The sequence below is a fragment of the Vigna angularis genome, chromosome 3 (genome assembly GCF_016808095.1).
Source record: "Vigna angularis cultivar LongXiaoDou No.4 chromosome 3, ASM1680809v1, whole genome shotgun sequence".
NCBI classification, from domain to species: domain Eukaryota; kingdom Viridiplantae; phylum Streptophyta; class Magnoliopsida; order Fabales; family Fabaceae; genus Vigna; species Vigna angularis.
The window spans coordinates 20,357,281-20,379,944 of record NC_068972.1 but is presented as its reverse complement, the minus strand read 5'-3'; the positions used below and the strand labels follow the sequence as shown (position 1 = coordinate 20,379,944).

The following is a 22,664-nucleotide window of genomic DNA, read 5'->3' as shown; positions in this document are numbered from 1 at the left end:
AGTGGTCAAAATTAGTTTCGTCAAAATGGGTTGAAACGCGTGAGCCAACACAACTCACCACGAGTTTGAGCCGGGTTGGGTTGGAAAAAAATGCAAAAATTTTTATGCGAACTAATTTTGACCCGACTCACTAAGAACTCGGCTCACACGGGTTGAACTCGTGGTGGGTCGGGTTGGCTCACCAACCCACTTATTTTTTTTAATTAAATCAAATTAATTAAATTAATTATTTAAATCCTATTTTTTTTATTGAAATCAAATTAATTAAATTAATTATTCAAAATGCATAACATTTACTTAGCAATAGAGCCTTTCGCGTTGTTGTCTTTCCAAAAGTTCCCCTCTACAAATAAAACACTAAGATTATAGATTGGATAATATTATATAGAGCTGTCAAAACGGGCCACCCGGCCTGACCTTGTTGGGTCCACCACGGGTTCATCACCTAGTGAGCCAACCCAACCCGGCTCATTTATTAGCGAGCCAGAAAAATTCGAACCCGGCCCAACCCACCACGGGTTAGTTGGTAAATGGGTTGGCTCACTGACTCACTTAATTACAATTTTTTTTAAATATAAAAAATTACGAACTTTCTATAATTCAAATCTAAACAAATTTCACTCCCAAATTTCACTCCCAACATGGGTGTTTAATTAATTTTGAAAATAAGGAACTTAAATAATTTTTTCAAGCAAAAACAAAATAATAAATATTTTTTTATAAAATTAAAATTAAATTTTAATAAAATAAAATTAGATAGGTGGGTTGGTAGGCCAACCCGGCCCACCACAGGTTCAACTCACATGAATCGGGTTTAAATGAGTCGGGTTTAAATCTGACCTGCATAAAAAAATGCAATTTTTTTAAACCCAACTCGGCTCAAACCCGTGGTGGGCCGGGTTGACCAGCGGGTTGTGCCCATTTTGACAGCTCTAATATTATAGATGGAGAAAAAGAATAAGATGCTTCAAGAGAGCATAATAATGTGGATTTATCCATTCAGGACTCGAATTTAATATATGGATAATATTATAAATTGGATAATTCAGGAATATATCATTTGTTTTATCTTGTTTTTAAACTTATCTACAACCATGAAAGTTTTATCTTGTGCTATATATTTTTGTTAACGACTATATGTAGTTTCACTAGTACAATAACGGGAAACGACAGCGGTTATTTTTGGCTATAGGCAGCGGTTTTTGAACCGAGGCATATTCAGGCGAGGTAAAAAGTCAGACACTTTTGGTCTCGGTTGTCAACCGAGGCATATAGTCCCACTCTACGGCCTCGGTTCAGCCCCAACCGAAGCATTAAGTTTTAGGTTTTTTTAATTTATTTTTTTCGTAGGAGATACTGCCTCGGGTCCCTTCAACCGAGGCATAAAGTTGCACTCTACTGCCTCGGTTCTGGCTACAACCGAGGCAGTAAGTGGGCTTTTGACTTCGGTTCTTACCAGAACCGAGGCATATAAGTGTGTTTTTTTTTTTAAAATGGTGTCTGTTTCTGCAACATTCCCAATCACAGAAACAGACCTGCATATATTTTTATAACCAGAACAGTCCAGAATATTACAGAAACGTATATTTTAAATGAAATTCATATTAAAACATAAAATATATTGAATGGAATCATAAATCAAATTCTTAGAAGCATAAATCAATCCAATGTAATCATAAATCAAGTTTCAAGCATAAATCAATGCAATGTACATGTTGAATTTATAGTAACGTAAAAAAGCATAAAACAACTTAGAAACATAAACTTAAAACTTAGTATATCCTAATATCTACTACATACTATTATATAAATGAATTACATATCTAGCAAGTGTTTTCCTCACAAGTTGGATTGACTTCTCTGGAATTGAAGCAGTCCTATTAAATCTCTGCATAAAGTACAATGATTTCAATTAGTGTATATGAAATCCAAATATAGAGAACATAAAATTCAAACCTAAATATTACCGTTTCCCATCCAGTGGTGTAATGTGCACGAATGATGGTCATCATCCAAAACATAATGTAGTAACCACATTCATATGACCCCATTTGTCTATTACACTACAATATATCATCATAATTATAACATGTTAAGTAACATCATTTGAATGGAACCAAATGTAACAAAGTATGGACTAAAATACCAAACCTTAAGAGAAACCCATGCAAGCTTTTTAGCTGTAGCAGTAGATCTCCCAGATAACATCATATGTGCTGCAAGGGAACTATCAAAAGAAATTCTTTTAGCATACATTTATATAAAAAAAAGGACCAGACATTGAGATTCTTACCAATCTACTGCATGTCTAAGAGGGTTGGGAGGAGACTTATGCAATGAACAAAACCAAACAGCCGTGTTCTCCGGTACGGAGATCACAAGTAGCTGCCAATGACACCTGAAATTGGTAATAACTTATGAATGATATAGCAAAATTAATAAATGAATGTGTTGAAGTTAACAAACTTCACTTACCCATGTATATAAGGGAGAAAATATATCTCCTTCCCCGTTCCAAAGCAGGTGGTGATGTATGTCTGGATATCATCAAATTTATTTCTCTCATGAGTCATAGAAGGGTCAATGAACCCATATACATCGTTGAACCCCTTCTTGTTACTAACATCAAACAGATACCTAAAATGAAGAAATAATATGATATAAGTAAGTTGATAAAATACATGTATATATAAAAGTTTTCATAAACTTACATCATCCCCAGCTGAATGAGTGTAATATTAATTTCATCTCTCCCCGACGCAAGCTCCCTAACATCTTGCTGATGCAAGTACAATGGGATAAGAGCTTCTCTTCCAAATGTAGTAGAATCCCAATGTACATTCATCGGCACCTCTGAAATGAGTTTAGCAAGGTCGTCTAACGCACCAAGAGGGTCATCCTCAGATAAATGAGTCTTCTTCGGTCTAGGACTTCCCTCTTGACCTATCTGCTGTTAAATGCAAAAATGGTTGTTATAACGTCAATTAGAAGTAAATATTAAAATTGAGAAGTATATAGTACGAGTGTTTACCGGGGGATTAGATACATGACCAACCAAATGTCTAGGCCAGGCGACAAAGGACCTAAATGCTTCTTCCACAATGAAGAACTCATTTGTAGGCACAGGAAGAACGGCATCCGCTATGACAACTTCATCGACCGTGACCTTGACCTCATCTTCTGCAAGCTGTACACCATGCACTACAGTGGCTGTCTCATACACTGTACCACGAGCCACTAGCATGGTCCCAGTATCAGAGAGAATATATAACTCACATGGACGAGTGTCATCCATGTCGTCCCCTGGGGCACCGGCAGCTGAGCAACTTCCTTTACCACTTCTACCTGTCAAATTAAATGTTAGTTTATGCAAAAAGTAAATTAGTAAGCAAAAATAAATAACCTTACCTGTAGGGGGCACAACATGTTCCGCTACAGGAGATGGTGGAGGACAATTGCCATAATCCTCATAATGCTGTTGGAACTGGCGCGCAACCATTTCAGCAACTTCATCATATAACTCTGCTCGAACCTTCTTTGTGATCTCCTGCGTCATCTCTTTTCTTATTTCCTCCTTCATCTTTTCGTATGAATATGGACGCGAGGAAGACCCAAAAAAATGTCGTATGCCTATGCCAGTCCCAGCAGCACGCACCCGTCCTGGGTGCTCAGGTCGTCCAATAGCTGTGGCAAGAATATCTTGACGACCTTCTTGTGTGAATTGACCTTGGGAGCTCTGCTCAACCAAGGAGTCCTGTCACATAACAAAAGTTCAAAGGATTTTTAATATATATGTTAGATATATAACAAAATTAATGTAATATAATAAGAAATGACATCTTACAATTCTTTCAGATATTTCTCTGGCAGACTCGGAAGTGTAGGAGCCCGATGGTCTCATACGGACATCTGAACTTGACTTCATCATCACCACTTGTACTCGCATTACGTTGCGCAAACTCTATAAAGTCTTCTATCCCTCTCTCGTACTCAGTGCTGATGCGTGATAAATTAATCCACCCTCTATCCGTATGCATGTTGACTGAAATTGTTTACACAATTTCAATAATCTTGAATGATCACTTTGATGGTGTTTGTATTCAAGGTGTGACCCTATCCCATTCAAGAAGATTCACTTTTTTTAGTTTATTAAACATATCAATTTTAAACAACATATCTTAAATTTCACGAAATTTCTCCAGCATTTCGCATTGGTCTTCAGGTTACACGAAATGAAAGTGATTATAAATCACAATCAAATATGCACCCGAAGATCAATACAAAACACAACTGCAAAATTTCATGAAATTTAAGACATGTATATTAAAATTGATATGTTATAATAAACTATGAAAAAAGTTATTACTCTTCTTAAACTGTCCAACCGGACAATTCAAGATTCAATACTTATAAATTATTATTACTATCTCCTTTCTATTCATTTTTAAAAAGTACATTTGTTCAGAAAAATCTGGAGATAGTTAATAATGTTTGTATTCAATCTCAAACGGGAATCTAAGGCTAATTCAAAACGACAATATATCCAAACAAACAAATATTTACATATGCAACATACATCAAGTAAAAGGAAGCAAAGGACCATTAAAACCACCACAGACAGATATCAATCAAATATATATATATATATATATATATATATATATATATATATATATATATATATATATATATATATATATATATATACGTGTTGGCCTAAAGTCAAGTGCTTCATGACTCAAAACACAAGTTATGGCCGACATCTAGGTCAAGTGAATCTAATAACTTGGGTTTCTCTACTATCTTTTGATTTTAAGTCTTCCAAAAGTAATTGATAGGTTTTTAGAATATTTTTTAGAATGGACTTTATTGTTCAATTAAAGAATTAAATAAGTAAATTTATTATTTCAATTTATTATTGTCTCAAGATTAAGTTTTTTTAGATGTTTTCAATTTTCGTGTTAGCTTTTTAGTTTAGAGATGTTTACTTTTTAACTCAATAACCATTATAGTTAAGATATTTTGGGTTATGAGTTGAATCTCAAGAATGGACTAAAAAATGTATACATTTTTTTCCATTAGAATTCCACTAAACTGGTATCATGTCAAATCATTACAATTCCATTACAATTCCACTAAACACCTTTTACAATTTGAGCAAAATCTAAGCTACCAAAGTCATGAATTTCTTCCAATTAACTTGTGCATTGGGACCTTTTCTTGTTTGTCTCGGATCACACACGCATACACATTGTTACAACATACACTTACATCATCGTTTCCTATTCATTCCAACACTGTTACAGCAGATAACAACAGTTTCAGAGTGGGAAGCTTATAAGGAATCCAAGCAAAAAGCAACAAGCAACAATGGCAGAAGCAACGCTTTTAAAAACTCTATGAAAACGCTTTAAAAAACTTACCGTCGCTGGAACAATGGCAGAAGCAGCGCTTGGAGACAATGGAGGCACGACGGCACGACGGCTGACGCACGGAGAAGAAAACAATCGCGCCTTGGTGGTGGAGGCTCGCCCAGAAACGCTGGTCGTCACTGAGAAGAGAAAGCACAGGGAGGTGTTGAAGAAGAAACCGTAAAGGAAATGGCCACCCGACTTGGACAAGGATTCGCCGGAAACAATGGAGGCACGGCGGCACGACGGTGGACGCACGGAGAAGACAACAATCGCGCCTTGGTGGTGGAGGCTCGCCCAGAAACGCTGGTCGTCACGGAGAAGAGAAAGCACAAGGAGCGTTGAAGAAGAAACCGTAAACCCTTCTGTTTTACGGTAAAAAAGAAACCAATATTGCCTCGGTTTTACGAATAACCGAGGCCTAAACAGCTTAAATTAGGGTTTCGGCATCGGTTTTACGAATAACCGAAGCAATATATGTGGACAAAATGCATTAACACAGACATTTGGCAGATGAAAAGTCTGAACGCACACGTTTACGCTTCGGTTCACTGCTGTAACCGAGGTCATATGGTCTTTCGGTCTCGGTTCTTTGTAGACCCGAGGCAATATCCTCTTCACCAAAAGCTGTCAGTCTGACTACTTGCAGAGGTGGTTGAGTGGCAGAGATGTTTATGCATCGGGTGGCGCAGTGAACCGAGGTAGTATCTGTTTTAGGCACCGGTTCCCCAGCAACCGAGGCATATAAGTTCCCGTTAATTACCAAAAAGCCACCGCGTTTTTATATGCTTCGGTTTTTGGACAACCGAGGCGTATTGGCCGCCTTTAAAAGTTGTTTTTTTACTAGTGTTTCTTGGTCAAACGGTTGTGTATGTCTCATTAAACTAAATTGGCAAAATTTTATGCTTAATAGCTTAGAATATATATAACAATATATTTCTTTTATTTCATTTTCTTTTATATCAATTGGTCCAATTATTATTGTTTCAATTTGATCGATCAAAGTAACATGTTATAAGAATCTCAGAAGAAGAGGGTGAAAAAAAATTAATTAAGTGAGCTAATGAGTCAACCCGTTTAACCTACCAACCTGTGGTGGGTCGGGTCGGGTTCGAATTTTTTCGGCTTGCTAATAAATGAGTCGGGTTGGGTTGGCTCACTAAGTGGCCAACCCGTGGTGGGTCGGGTCGGGTCGAGCCGGGTTACCCACTTTGACAACTCTGGTCAAAATTGAGAGTATGCTCCTATCATAGGTAATAGATAAAATTGAGAGTATGCTCAAATGAACTCCAAATGACTTGAAAATTTGTATGAAGGTTCAAAAAATCATGAAAACTCCTCACAAAAATGTTTAGCCCAAAACTCAAAGTCTAACTATTTTAAATATTTATGCAAAGTTTGAAACAAAAACAAAAATAAATTTCTAAAAAACAGAAAATAGCATTTTCTGGGAGATCTGAAAGGATTAGCTGGCAACGCGAGCTACCACAGTATCAAAAATGTTTTTCTACCCCAAATCCATATATAATATTAGAACAATGGCTAACCGGATCATTCTAAGATCTGCAATCCAAATAATTTTTAAATTTCAGATTCACTCAACTTAAAGGCTCTTGGGAGTTTTTTCTTGAAATAGGAGTTTAAAAGAGTGGACAAAAAATATTCGCTCAAAAATAATAACCATAGCTACGAAAACCAAAAATCACATTAAATAGTTTTTCTTCTGTGTTACAGGTTTGTTTTTGTGTTTCTAGAATGATTTTTATGATATGGAATGTTTAGAAAAATGTGCAATTTTTTATAAAAAAACATACTTTAAATAATGATTCTAATCAAAATCATAAATCTTTTAATTAATTAATTTTAATAATCCAATTTATTTATTGGATCTTATTTTTTACCTATCCAATTTTTTTATTGCGTCGTATTTTTTATTTTAAATTTTAAATCGATGCCAAAACTCTACCAAAACTTCATACTTTTTATTTCGCTTGAATATTTTTATTTCGCTTGAATATATATCAGTTCTAACCATTGTCATAGACCCAAATCACTAGTTGAGATTCTTGTTTCGTTATATTAAGTTAAATTATTTTCTCTTTGCGCCAAATTGTTACATTTCTATTGAATTACTGTAGCTCCTGTTATTTGTGAAGTATTTTACTACATCATTACCTACTCTAACAAATAATAATATACAATAAAACAACAAAAGTTACCCTTACTTTTGCATAACAAAAGTTAAAAGTAAGATCATATATAATATTGTGAAGTAAAGATATATATTTCAAATAAATAAAAAATTAAATATATATGTATAAGTAAATAATTTTATAAAATTTATTTTTATTATTAAATATTGTTAGAAAATTGCCCGTGACTAGTTAATATTGATATAAATAGGTAAATTTCTACCATGTATAAAATTTATAGACCGAGTAAATTGGACAGGAAGAGGAAGAATAATGTCAAAAGGGAAAAAAGGTAATCAACTTCCTATATTTTTACTTTTTGAGATAATAGGTAATATAATCATAGTATGACGTTTGTTACTTATTTAATCTATTATGAATTTTTTAAATATTAAAATTTTAAATTTAAATAGAAATTGGCTCAAACTATACATGTCTCTTACTGATTTAACTGTATTTTTTGCATATGCTTTTTGAAAGAAGTATATATATGAAAAATATTTCTAATAAGTATTGGGTACGTACTGAAGGTAGTATTATTGATTTATAATATAAGTTATACAATAATATAACAGGAGAACGTCATAGCCTATATCCTCTGAACCTCTCGTGAGGTAAGGAAATAGGAGGAAGCAATGAGGTGACAAAACTTGTCATCTATGTCAGATAAAGAATGTCAAAGATAGAAAGCATGGAACCACCACCTTTTCGAACTTATATGTAGACGTTGCAGCCAAATTACGAAATTCTGTTTTCATCTTCACTGTTTCCTCGTCAATTCTTGCAGTTGTTTGAACGAGGACTCAGAAGAAATGGGAGCAAACAAAAGTGTCCACGTTGGAAGATGTTCGATTTTCTTCAAACTTCCAGTTCTCTTATTTGTCATTTTCTTTTAGTATCTAGTTGGTTAACATTGCATATCATTAAATATTAATGTACCAAGTATGCATTTTGTTCATGGCAGCAAAGCTAGACGTTGGAGTTGATTTCACAAGAAGACTATGTAGTTCTGACATGCAGAGGTTTTTGTCGATTCTATAATGTTTTGACAGCAAGAATATACTTACTAGTTTTTTTTATGTTTTCTTTTTATCAGATCATATATTATGTTATTTTTTTTTCTAAGTGTATATTACGTGTTGATGAACTTTTTTGTGTATATATATGATATTTCTATCTTGTGATGGTGTTTTTCATGAACAGGCTGTCAAGATGTCTGTTTTCTATGGCTACTGGCAGGTACAAGTTTGGTTTGGTTTCTAAATTTGTACTCGCAGTGACATCAAATTGGGTATATATGTTTGTGTAGATATAACCAAAATTTCTTTGATGGCAGCCTTCGCTTGAAGCAGCCTGGTCTAATTTATTACAGTGATTTGCTAGATATGTCGTGGCACAAAGGGCTGCATGATTCAGACCTATTGGTCACGTATAGGTACCATAGACCTCGAGATATTGGTCCTCCCTCCCTCACCATTAAGGTTTTTTTCATAATTAACTAATCTTTCTATAAATTTTAGTAGCACAATAAGAAAGTGTCTATTTTACTTTGTAAAATGTTTATTTTTGTAACATAATATTTTCTTAGAGATGTATATTGTCGATTAAGCTTTTTTCATCATATGTTTGTGAGATACTTGCTAACCTTGAGGTGGTTTTTCTTTTCACCGTAACACAATGGCATTGATGTTTTTTCTTTATAGCATTCAGTTTCACCCGAGGTAAGAATCCATGGAATTCCCATGAACAGTTTTCGCCATTCCCAAAGTCAAGGTGTAAGATTGTCCGAGTTGTCGATTGGGTTTGATTATGTCGAGCCTTCTGAATCTGATTCGACCAAAGGCAAAGCAACAGGTGTATACTTTAAGGTTGGAGGAGTTAGTTAATACTGGTTTTCGTTCATTCCTATTCTTACCTTGCAATATTGTATCATGCATGCGTTTCTCTAACGTAGAGAATATTCTCTGTCATCTTTGTTGGGTTTGATCAATTGTGCAGCGTTTTCACTTTTCACACGATGGAGGCCGCTCTATAAGTACAGACCGAGATGGTTTTCAACTGACTCGAAGGTTGCTGAGATTTGTTGTTTCAGACCTCACAAAATTTACCTGTTTCAATAATTTTGACTTACCACGTCTTCTTGAATTCCTCGTAGTGGAAGTCCATCTGATAACGTGATAGCTGTTAGTCAAGAATCTCGATTTCAAGAGGAAAATGATAACAGTTTTACTAATGTAAGTAATTAATTTTATCCAAACTGAGAAATTAAATCTTCCTTATTCAATCTTGTGACCATTATTTGTGTGCAGTTTAGTGTCCAAATGGAACTAGGAACTGCAATTCCACCAACCTTGTTGACCTACTATCGGTTTGAAGTTACTGCAGCAAGAGGAATCAAACTTGGACCAGCATTGTTCTTCTCACGGTGAGTTCTTTGTCTTTGTTCAGTATATGCATTCCTTCCTTCGCACTAGGTAACCTGCATCAGTTTTGCAATATATTGTGACAGGATGAGTGGTGGAACAGTTAAGGGATCCTTTGCTCCATATCAAGCATTTGCAATCGGTGGTCCCAGTAGTGTGCGAGGCTATGGTGAAGGTGCCGTTGGTGTTGGACAATCGTGTCTGCTATCCACAACTGAATTGTCAATCCCATTGGTATAACATTCATTGCTCGGTTTCAGTCACAGATAAATTATACCTCTTCTATGTATTTGTCTATTTGCAAGAAGCATCTTTTCCTCAATACTAAGGCTCTATTATATAAACGGTAGTATTATAGTGTAATTAAAATTGTAGAAGAATATAGAAAATCCTAAAATAGAAGTATTAAAATGTAATAAAAGTTTTAAAATATAGTAAAAAAAACCTAAGATAGAAAGAAAAAATCAAGAACATTCTACATAGATAAAAATCTAGAACATTCCATACAAGTTATGGAAAACATGTTCTAGAATAATCTATGGGTCTATAAATACCCATGTACTAAGACAACATCTACCACAACTAAGACAACTAAAACACATTCTACTATCTCCACATTTTTTCTACATATCTCTATTTTTTCTTTATCTTATCAATTATTCCTTTCACAACCTCAAAATATTAATAATGTTATACCAAAGCTATGTTCAGTCATCTACTAGGCGAAGATAAAAATGTTCAAATATTTCAAAACAAAACTATAAATCCATTCTATACTACTTGCAAAATATTTTCTCAACTTATGGCTACTACCAATCAAACATCATCAATTTCAGTACCTATTTTCTCACAGGAGAAAATTATAATTTTTGGAGTGTCAAAATGAAGACATTCTTCCACTCTCAAGATTTATGGGACAATATAAAAGAGAAATACATTATTCCATAAGACACTTTCATTTTTACTGCAACTTAGAAGAATGAGTTGAAGGAAAACAAGCAAAAGGTTTCAAGGGCTTTATTTGCTCTTCAACAAGTAATTGATGACACAATTTTTCCAAGGATAATTGGTGCTACAAGTGCAGAGCAAACTTGGAACATAATACAATAGGAGTTTCAAGGAAGTGATAAAGTACGCAATGTTAAACTTCATCCTCTAAGACGAGAGTTTGAATTAATAAGAATAAAAGAATCTGAGACCATAAAGACTACTATTCTAAAATAAAAGAAATAGTCAGTAAGATGAGAGCCTATGGGAAAAATATTCTTCACAAAAAATATCGTTGAGAAAATTTTAATTCTATTCGCCAAAAATATGATGGAACCGCAACCGTGATTGAATAAACAAAAGATTTAGCTACGTTATAGTAACACAACTAATGGGCTCCCTTGAAACTTATGAACAAAGATTGAAAAGGCATAAAGAATACTCGGTCAAAAATGTCTTTCAATTAAAACTGAAATTACAGTCTTAGAATAAAGAATATGAAGGAAATAAAAGTAGAGTAGAAATTTCTAGAAAAAAAGAAAATTTTAGAAGCTTCTTTATATCGTAATTTTGTTTGTTCAATCGCGTTACTATTGCATCATATTTTTAAGGAATAGAAAATAAAATTTTCATAACTATTTTTTTGTCAAGAATATTTTCCCAATAGGCTCTCATCTAACTAACTATTTCTTTTATTCTAGAATAGTAGTCTTTAATAGTTTCATATTCTTTTATTCTTATTAATTCAAACTCTCATCTTAGAGAATGAAGTTTAACATTGTGTATACGTCGTCACTTCCTTTAAACTCCTTTTGTATTGTGTCCCAAGATTGTTTTGCACTTGTGACATCAATTATTCTTGAAAAATTGTGTCATCAACGGCTTGTTGAACAAAAAATAAAGCCTTTGAATTCATCTGCTTGTTTTCCTTCAACTCCTTCTTCTTAGTAGTAGTAAGAGTGGAAGTGTCTTCTGGAATAGTGAATCTCTCTTTTATATTAATGTCCTACAAAATTTTAAGAGCAAAAGAATGTCTTTATTTTGACATTCCAAAAATCATAATTTTTTACTGTGAAAATAGGTACTAGAATTTATGATATTTTAGGTAGTAGTCATACATTGGGAAAATATTTTGGAAGTAGTATAGAATGGAGATATGATTTTTATTTTTAATGTAGTTGAAATTTTTTATCTATGTCCAGTAAATCACTCAACTTAGCTTTGGTACAACTGTTAGTATTTTGAGGTTATGAAATAAATAGTTGATGAGGTAGAAAAAAATATGGAGATAGTGAAATGTGAAAATAGTAGTTGGAAGAAATATATTTTATTGTTGTCTTAAGGACAATTTATGTGAAATTATCTAAATTTTTACCAACAATGTTTTTTTTTTATCTTAAACGTTTCTACAATATTTTAGAATTTACATTAATTTCAATACTTTTAAGATTTTTTGTATTCTTTTAAAGTTTGCATCAGAATTTAATATACATATTTAGTTTATTAGATCCCCATGACTCATTTTTAAACATTTCTACCGATTATTGTTTGCATATTAATCACCTTTTTCTACACTATTTGCAGAGCAAGAAACTAACAGGTGTTATCTTCCTGGACTGTGGGTCTGACCTGTGGAGTAGTGATAAAGTTCCAAGTGAGTTTCCTTAATCATTCAGAAATCCAGCCTCCAAGTTTATCAACGCAAAAGTTTGGCCACAATAAGCCATGTTAGCATTCTTAGTAGCCTTTCGTTCTGTTTTGACCATTTAAAATTCTATCTCCAAACAACACAAGATTGTATTCCTATCTCTATTGGATATTAATTAAGTTAATCTTTTTCTTGTCCCTCACCTTTGCCATTACCATGACTTGTTTAACTCTTGAGATGTGTAACCGGTGTATAGCAGGCACGTAGCAGGTGTAGCAGTGGTATAGACCTCAGATTTTAGATTAACTGATACAATATCGCTATTCTACCTCGGATCTTAGATTAATCGATATATATAACGTTATACGCTTCAGTTCCCACGTAACCGAAACTTATATAGTGAGTTAAAAATCACATTTTTTACTAGTGGTTGTTACTTTTAATTGCAGATAATCCGGGAGAGAGACATGGTAAGCCAGGATTTGGGTATGGAATTGGGGTTGGCATTCGATTCAAAACCCCCTTGGCTCAGATACAAGTTGATTATGCTATTAATGCCTTTCAAGAAGGAACTGCATATTTCGGAATTAGCGATTTGCTACTATAAAAGCTGACACTGCTTAATTTGGCAGTTTTTGTATAGGCTTCTTCAATTTTCAATTTCATCATAAAAGGTGATACAAATAGACATGTCAAAATCCCTCTACACACCATTCCTATGGATTTTTAATCTAGTTAGGTGAAAAAATATATTTCAATTTTTTAAATATAGATCAAAGTTTATTTAAAACCTAAAAGTTAATCGATCTGGTTCAAGATTGTTTGATAATCTTGTTCAAAATTAGTTGATTGGTATATACTGCGGACAATTTTTTATAATTTTTTTATTAGTGTTTCATCACTTATTTATCAATTATGTAGATTGATATTTTTTTTTTAAATTATAATGTTATTCATGAATGACTTTTTCTAATGATGTAAGCTGACACTTTACATTTTAATTAGTATTTTTATGATAGTGTTTGATAAAATAAGTATTATATTTGTACTATTAGAACTAAATAAATCCAATCAATTCATTTATATTATAATAAATATGTAAAATAAATTAAAAAAATTAAAATATATTTTAGTTATAAGAATCTATATAGAGTATTAAACAAGAATATAATACTTAGAAGTAAAATTTGTTTAAATACAAATAACATTTTGATATAATGAAAATATAATCCACGTAAATTTTGAGTTAAATATTAATGTTTAAGATTGAATATCCAAACATGTTTAGTCACTTAAGTCTTTTACATAATAAATAATCTAAGATATTAATATCACGCTCTAAATGTCATGAAATAATATATAATTATCTAATATGTGAAACGTTTAATGCATAAACATACAAGGTGTCACATGATGATTTAAAAATATGAAACAAACAAGACAGTACAAAAGTTTTGTAAACTGCCACTAAATTGTGCTATTCCAGGAGTTACTAAAAACTCCAGGTAATCTAGCTACATTGACTCTTCCAAGAAAATAACAAACCGCATAAAACACTGTTAAGAAGGTTAAACCCCATAGATGCAAAATATAACCCTAACAAAAACATTTATTTTTATAATGATTATTTCGTTTTCAACATGTTTTTTAGCGTTTAAATAGAATACTTAGTTTCAAACATGTGTTTCTTTGGTGATTATAAGACTCGCCATATATAAGAAATTTCTGATCTTTTATAATTTTATTTTTTATAATTTTCATATTAAATATTAAGAATATTTGAGCAGAGAACATTAAAAATTATTCATAAGGTATATTGGTAAAATGCGTGATTATGTTAGAAGTATATATATGAAAAAAGAGTAGAAGTTAAATAGTCTATTATATGAATATATATATATATATATATATATATATATATATATATATATATATAATTTGGACATCTAGTTTTAAATTTATAAAAACATATTAAATTTAAGTGCACCAAGTTTTAATGGATAGTGAGAATTTCAACTTTTTTATTGTGAAACTGTTTTTGGAACCAAGATTAGGAGAAAAAACAAGATCCACCTTCCATTTTCTGAGCCTGGAAACAAGGGGAAAAAATGAACTGTAGTTGTCTACAGTATTTATGGTAGAAACTGTGTGTTTTCAAAACACTAGTTGTACATTGACACCTCAATGGTCTCAGTCTTACTGATAACAAAAGCGTAATTAATTACATTACAGTGTTTACAGTAACAGACCTCGCATCGTATATAAACCTCTCATTCACTCTTTTCTTTCTACCTCACTTTTTCTCCGCTTAATATCGAGTTTTTGTTTGAAGACACAGAGGTTCTCGAATCTTCTTCTTCTTCGTCATCTTCCTCCTAATCCTCTTCCCTTCGTTTTCAGATCTGAATTTTCCTCTGTCTTTTCTTATCGCTTTCCTTTAATTAATTATTGTTTTTATTTATTATACTTATTTCCGCCAGGAAACGGATTGGGAGAACTTGCGACGGTTTTAGAAATTTGTGATCTGCTGAGCCATGAATGCTAGAAGGTTAGTGTGAACTAAATTCATGTTCTCTCTCTTTTATATGTTCTGGAAAAAGTGTCGGTCGTTACTCGATTCGGTTACGATGGGAAATTGTTGTTAGATCCGTGAATACGACGTCGTAGGAGGCTTTGGATTTTCTATCTCGCGCTGGTTTGAATCGATCGATGAGTCTGGTTTATCGGTGAATTGCTGTTTGTAGCTTTGGTTCTTGTTACATATTGGAGTAGTTTTTCTTTTGTGAATTGGTTTTGCGTTGGAGGAGGATGGAGGACTGGGGAATTTTGGATGCGTTTTAGTGTGGGTTCTTTCATTGATCTCAAAATACACTTTTGTTATGATTCCTTCACCTTCCAATTGGAATAAGAATTGCTTTGATCCTGAGATCAGTGATGACTGAGTTATCTCTGGCGTGTAGATTCCTGTAACAAATATGAGGGGAGATGCTTTCCTAGTTTCGCATCTCGGCATATACTTCCTCGAACGAGTTACCAATCCTTTGCAGTATTTTATTCGTGTTAGATGAACAATCTTTTATTTTTCTTGTCTATGTAAGTCATTATATGTGTTGGAGCCTTCGTGTGGACATTTTTGTTTGAGTCCAATTGAATGTGAGAGAAAAGATAGATTGGGTAACATATCTGTTTCCATGGATACTGGAATGGCGAATGTGGTTGCTGCTAACTGGGAATCGAATTTTATGCATGTATTCATGTGTATTCAATAAGTTATGCTGAAGTTGTGGTGGAATAATGGATATGAGTGTGCAACATAATAGAGAAAGATATTCTGCTGTTATATTTGTTTAGAAAATATCGAGTACTATTTACTTCCGAGGATAAGGGAAGTTAATAAAAGATTTTATCCCTCATTATTTGTAGAAAATTATTTCTGCTGCACTAGTCCTATCTTTTATTTGATCAGTTCTTAGGGTTATTTGGTCGCTGTTTATAATTTCATTTTTTTAGAAATGCTTTAAGTGTATGATATATCTTTCCCCCTGATACAAGCAATGCAGAGACAGCCTTTATTTCAAACTTCCTTATGATTTAATTCAATTTATGTATCTAGAATCCTTGATGCTTTATGCGCTTATGGAAACGTCATATAAGTGAAAACAATCTTGCTTGTGTATTATCTGACCATCTGGCTCATATCACCATATTGTATATTATTTTTTTTTTCTGTTTCAGAGATGGCCGTAATAACAGAGTTGCACTTTTTGATGGTATTGAGGAGGGTGGCATCAGAGCATCGTCTATTTACTCAACTTCTTCCCATGAAATTGATGAACATGATAACGAACAAGCATTGGATGGATTGCAAGATAGAGTCAGTCTGCTGAAAAGAGTAAGTTTACTACTGCTTGACTGTCATGTTATCTTTTCTGTTCGAACTGAAAGGTAAATGCACGAATTGCAATCTGCCGGAAGGAATTGGAACTTTTTTTTTGGAATATATATTATGCATTAAAGCTCAGAGCTCTTCCTTCGTTCGTTGCTTTAATTAATTTCATTTTTCAAGTTTTGTTATCTTTCATTCTTACACCGAATCATTGTTTGACCCATATTATTCATTACTTCTTATTCTATTACGGTGTAAATGTGCCGTTCCATTTGTGGAGTATTATAATATCTATTTGGCTCTTGTCTTCTTGAAACCCTTCATAAGAGTATTTAAAGACCTTGAATCCATATCCTGTAAATTTATTAACAATGTGCAATTTTGTGATAGTTTTAAAATCTTTTTCTTTATCAACTATAACTATAACTATAAAGTTTTAACGAGCATAGTTTCTACAGTTGTCAGGTGACATAAATGAGGAAGTGGATAGTCATAACCGGATGTTGGATCGTATGGTACGTACTAGCAATTATTGAAAATATTTGCGTTTTCTCTGCTATATCACGTTATCCGCTGGTAACCTGTTGGCATTTTATATAGGGAAACGATATGGATTCTTCGAGAGGAGTCCTCTCAGGCACTATGGATAAATTCAAAATGGTATGTGAACTGTCTTGTTTACTTTTTGTTCAATACATTTGTTGTCTTTTCCATTTCTTCTGATTCGGGATGGTGTCAGTAGATGTGGTAGGGGTATAGTGTTTTCTTCCCCTATCAGGATCCAGTATTTATTTGTGTCTTTTTTTTTATGTTGTGTCATCTTTCAGGTATTTGAAACAAAATCCAGCCGAAGAATGTTTTCTCTTGTAGCATCCTTTGTTGTGCTTTTTCTTATAATATATTATCTTACTAGGTAATTGATCTTTCCCTCAGTGTCAGCAATATGTTAGATCGGAAAAGAAGCTATTTGCTCTATTCCTCTAATTAGCTATACTGCGTGTAAGATGTTCCTTTGTGTTTGTATAAAGATTTTTGCGTTTCATTTTATCCACCCGGTAATGTCAATATCGCGTTTGTATACCAAAAAATATCCCTTCCTCTTTGATTTAGATTATGTACAATTCACCTATTTTATAGAAGATTCGTACTTTATTGGATGAACGTAAATATTTCCATAATTGTTGACGAAATCGGTCTAACAGGGAACTAGGCATTTGTTTGCTTATGGTATAGTCTCCTCCTAATTGACGTGTGGGCCACTCTGAATGAACTAAAACTCAGTTGAATGAGTTGAACGAACTGACCATATATTGATAACGTTCATATTTATTTAGTTTTTATATTTATACTGTTTTATGTTGAATTAGTTTCATCACTTTTTAGCTTTGATTAATGTATTCAAGTGGTTGAATCTGAACTGGAAATCTAGCAGTTCAAGATCACCGTTTGTTTTTTGGCTCATGTATAGTTGTATATTGTGCTAAAGTCACTTTTGTCGTTGCCGTATTAAATTTTAAGCGTCTTGATCAATTGTAAATTTACGCGTCTCTAATTCTTTTAAATTATATTACTTTACGAATGTTTTTCAACTTTTTTTTTATGGCAGAAAGGGTAATCTTTTGAAACCCTAAACTCCCAGTTATCTTCACACCGTCCACGGTACTTGACCAAAATACTAAAGATTACCCAAACATTGCATGAAATGGATTAATGGTATTGCTGATAGATGTGAAACTGTGTACGCTCCCTATAAAAACAATTAAACCAACCTTATTAGTGCAAACTTTTATGACTGCCTAGTCTTTTATGTTTGACACATGTGTGACCAATAACATATAAAAGTTATTATTTAATAATGTATTAGAATTTGTAAAATTCTACTTATGAATCAACTTCTTGTATCACCAAACACACTTGGAGATGCAATTTGAACAAGGTCATCAAAACTGTAACTGCCTTGGGGCATTGAGAGTTCGAGATACGAAACTTGATTGAAAATACTATATGGAGCGTGGGAGAATAGAGGTGGCTTGGAATTTACCCAAGATTTTTGTATCCAGGGAGTCCTTCGAAGGGAGTTGCACCTGTATAAAAAACAATATTTCTTTACTTTAACAAAAATAGTACATATTAAATAATAGGGTAAATAAATATTGATATATTTTATTTTTTAGTATAGTATAAATATTACAGTTTTAGTATAATAAATTTAGTTTTGGTAGTTTTATTAGAACTCTATTATTAATTATTAATATGTGTTTGGTCTTCAATAATCATTACGCGTGTTTATTAAAAAAAATCAAATTAATATATAATTAGCTTTGAGAAAACCACTAAGTATTTTAAATTTACAAACTAAAAAGCAAATGAAAAAGTCTTACGCTTTATGTTGTGTATCTCATCTTGAAATATGAAATCAAAAGTAAACAAGTAAAAAACTCTGCCTCATAACGAGAATCACATAAAATGTCCGTTGCTCCAAATCAATTGTAAATTGTGCCGAAAAATACTACACTTCATATTTTAATCATCTTAACCACATTGCAATTCATTTTACTTGTATTTCTGCACAACCTTTACCTCTTTAGCAAATTGTGTGAAATCGTAAGCAAATGCTTCTAAACATGAAAATTATGAGTAGTCCTTGTTTCAATAGTAGGAACCTTATGAGATCTATTCCCTTAGACTATCCTTAGTTTTTTTTTTTCTAAATAGAGTAAATATCACTTTTTCATAATTGCTATGCATGCCCGTTTTATGATCAAACCCCTCTAACAACTCATAAAGTTTAGGCAGTAATATATTATCAATAAAGAAAAAAAAAACATATTAGCTAACATGTTCACATGTTTAAAAATGATCAGAGAAAAGAAAAAAAAAATCCTTGTAATAGGAAATAAAGACTAACCTTTTATTACTCATATGTAATCTAATAGATTAGCTAAGAAACACGTATATGACTATAATTCGTTCGAAACTAGGACTCTTACTCGTGCAACCAAGATGAAAGTTCTTACTCTTATGACTAATTGATATTAATTGACAAATCAAATTTTCAATCATTGGAAACTTGACAAACACTATATTTTCGTCATCATTTTGCCTCTCAACAATATTAACAAGGATTGAACTTCAATTAGTTCGAGTAAATAATGAAATTTAAGTTATTATAATTTTTGTATATAAGTTTTATTTTTACAGGAATTTGAATGTGGACTTTTGGATAGGTGGCGTGATTTGAATCACTCAAAAGTTTCTGATGTATGTTCTTAAGGGTTGGGACATAAAAGAATATCCATTTGCAAAAGACTTTCGATGCTCAAGTGTGTAAACAAGTTGAGATCTTGTGAATAAGAGAAAATGAGTAGGAGGGTGAGTAGGTATTCTTTGGGAAACACCAATTGTATTTCTAGGATTTTTTGGGTCTTTGATAAGGTTTGTGTTATACGGGAGTAGACGCAGACACTTCTGGAGTTGTGTAGATGACAAGAGAGGGGACTACCAATGAGTGTTTTTTTAAAGTTTAATTAGTTTACTTTGTTTGTGATTAATAAATTTGAATTTGACATTGCATATTTCATTTCAATTATGAATATTGATAATTTCGAAATTGTAATAAGTTAATTTTTTCGGAAATTTTAATTATGTTTGAAAAAAATTTAGTCTTTGATGTACTTAAGTGACTCCCATAATTGAGATGTTACAACAACAATCAACAGAATCATACATTATAATTACACAACAAAAACTAGACGAGCTCACTCTCTAATACCCCAATTTTTTTTCGAAAACCTGGCTAATACCAAAATATAACACTCAATTTCAGGATGTCACGAGTGGTGATAAAAGTTTAAAATATTTGAAACTTTACTCATGCGAATTAACAATATTAAATAAAATATTTATTAATTAAACATGCAGAATTAAAATAAACACATAAACTATTCAAATAGAATATTCGTTTGAATTGTTTTCAAATTGTATTAAATAAAAGACATTAATAAAACCTAAGTTTTCCCCATCCACTCATGTCTTTATACTGCATCAGGGACACTTGCAATATCATATGCTCCCGTATAACTAAAGAGTGATATAATCATCGCACAATCACAAACACAACAAACATGGGTAAGTTACAACTAAAATAATCCAGCTCAAAAATGAGAGCAGTAATAAACATAACATATCAAACCAAACATCCAAACAACATCACCATCACCAATCACATAGGACAATTGTGTATCTCTTGTACTTTACCATAAACACTTGTTCTTCCAAACAGGATGGTTCGAGTTGTCTTTCCCTCCTGACTAAAGGACCTATTTCCTTTCTTCTCAAGGACTCACGATTAAGAACATCGGCGCATCGCACACTAGGAATTATACTTAGCAACAAGATGAAGTCAAGGCGAAATATCATCCCCCTCTCCACTATCTTGCATAGGCGAGAGGATCCAACACTCAAACCCATCATCTTCCCAACTCAAGATTTACTACCAGGGTGTCCCAAATTTCCTTTACTCCTTGATAAGAGTGAACTTTTCGATATTCTTCCAACGAGATAACACACATCAGCGAGTTGCGAGCCTTGAAGTTTAGTAGGTATCATTGTTTCTACTCGTTTTTCCATTTGCTCATTGCAAGTGAAGTACCTAAAAACACTAGAAGGAGTTGAATAGTGTTAATGAAAAAATTATTTTTGCAACCCTTCTGTATACCACGTTTGTCGAGTTTTGGATTTGTTAAATGAATGCTTAAACTCTGACTTGTAAAGGATAATAAAAGATAGTTACTTTCAACGTACTATTCACTATAATATTCTTGCATTTAGAAATAAAAATGAAGTTGTAGGTTTTATAAGAGAAGCGTTTAGATAACAAAAAATAAAAATTGCACAGATATTTTATACTGGTTTATTCCAACTAAGTTACGTTCAGCCTCATCTGTAGAGGGTTCCACTATAATCTTTAACAAGATTACAACTGAGTATTCGCACCACTCATGGTCTTCTTAGTCAGCGAATAACCTTCTGTTACCTTAGACTATATGAGTATTCTTACCACTCTTGGTCTCTTCAATCAGCCAATAACCTCCTGTTACTCGAGACTGGATGAGTATTCTGGTACTAAGCAACATGGCCTAGATTTCCTTAACTCAACTGAGTTCAACAAGTGTTTTAATTCTCTTCAAAATTGTAATCAACGATTTCTTACAAGTTGTTCAGACTATTACTCTTGTAGAGAGGATTTGATTACAACTTAAGCTAGGGTTAGGAGATTGGAAGAGGAAGAAAAACTTTAAGGACTTCCACTCTTGTGAAAGATGGTGTTTTCAATATTGTTCTTGCTTTCTCTTCTTTGTTTTTGGGTCTTGTATTTTGGTCAAGTTATCTTGCTTTTCTAGAGTTGCTTTCATGTCAACGTTTTTCCATAATTCAACTATACCAACTTATAGGTCCAAAAGATATGTGTTTATATTCAATGGAAAACTCATTGAGTCTAGTTTCCAACAAAAAAATAATCATCTCATTTGGAGCTCTATGAAGAAAGTTATGGGTAAAACACTCAACAAAGGTCATAATTGACAAGATGATGTCTTGAATGAGTTTTAGGCTTGTTTCTTGAGTTAGGCTTGCATTAGACATGATCATTGGGCCTTAATTAGGATATTATCACCTAAATGGGTTTGGAAGGAGTCAACATCAAGGGAGGCTCCTCATTTAATGCTTTGACTAGTTAGTTACAAGCATAGGCTCCTCATTTAATGATGGAGAATGCTTTGACTAGTTAGTTACAAGCTAGGCACCTCATTTAATACTTTTATGCTCCTTAAGACTACTTGGACTCTAGATTTCTCCTTCAATTATAAAAGGATAGACACCCCTTTGTATAATTCTTAGAACTTGATTGAATATAGTGAAACCTTTGCCAAAATTACAAGCCTCGCTTTTCTTGAGTTTTCATTGGAGTTGTCTTCAACTATAGACTTCTTCTACCTTTACCATTCAAGGTTGGCCCAATCTCCTTCAAGGAAATCTCATTGAATCCGCCACATCCAAGCACCTTTGTCTCTTCTTCAATTGCTTTCATAACATCATGTCATCTTCATAGAGCTTCAT

General features: G+C 32.9%; 2 protein-coding genes across 2 annotated transcripts; both read left to right on the top strand.

Moving 5' to 3' along the window:
* Positions 1-8,376: 8,376 nt before the first annotated feature.
* Positions 8,377-13,370, top strand: LOC108323361 (outer envelope protein 39, chloroplastic). The gene is made up of 11 exons (XM_052875163.1): positions 8,377-8,449; positions 8,568-8,625; positions 8,807-8,842; positions 8,940-9,084; positions 9,307-9,471; positions 9,602-9,672; positions 9,759-9,837; positions 9,913-10,028; positions 10,113-10,260; positions 12,598-12,667; positions 13,111-13,370. The coding sequence occupies exons 1-11, from the start codon at positions 8,416-8,418 to the stop codon at positions 13,266-13,268; spliced, it is 1,080 nt and encodes a 359-aa protein (XP_052731123.1). The 5' UTR covers positions 8,377-8,415; the 3' UTR covers positions 13,269-13,370.
* A 1,486-nt stretch (positions 13,371-14,856) lies between these two features.
* LOC108323365 (bet1-like SNARE 1-1) lies at positions 14,857-17,714 on the top strand. The gene is made up of 6 exons (XM_017555795.2): positions 14,857-15,001; positions 15,142-15,209; positions 16,397-16,553; positions 17,006-17,062; positions 17,148-17,207; positions 17,375-17,714. The coding sequence occupies exons 2-6, from the start codon at positions 15,196-15,198 to the stop codon at positions 17,462-17,464; spliced, it is 378 nt and encodes a 125-aa protein (XP_017411284.1). The 5' UTR covers positions 14,857-15,001; positions 15,142-15,195; the 3' UTR covers positions 17,465-17,714.
* The last annotated feature ends 4,950 nt before the right edge of the window (positions 17,715-22,664 follow it).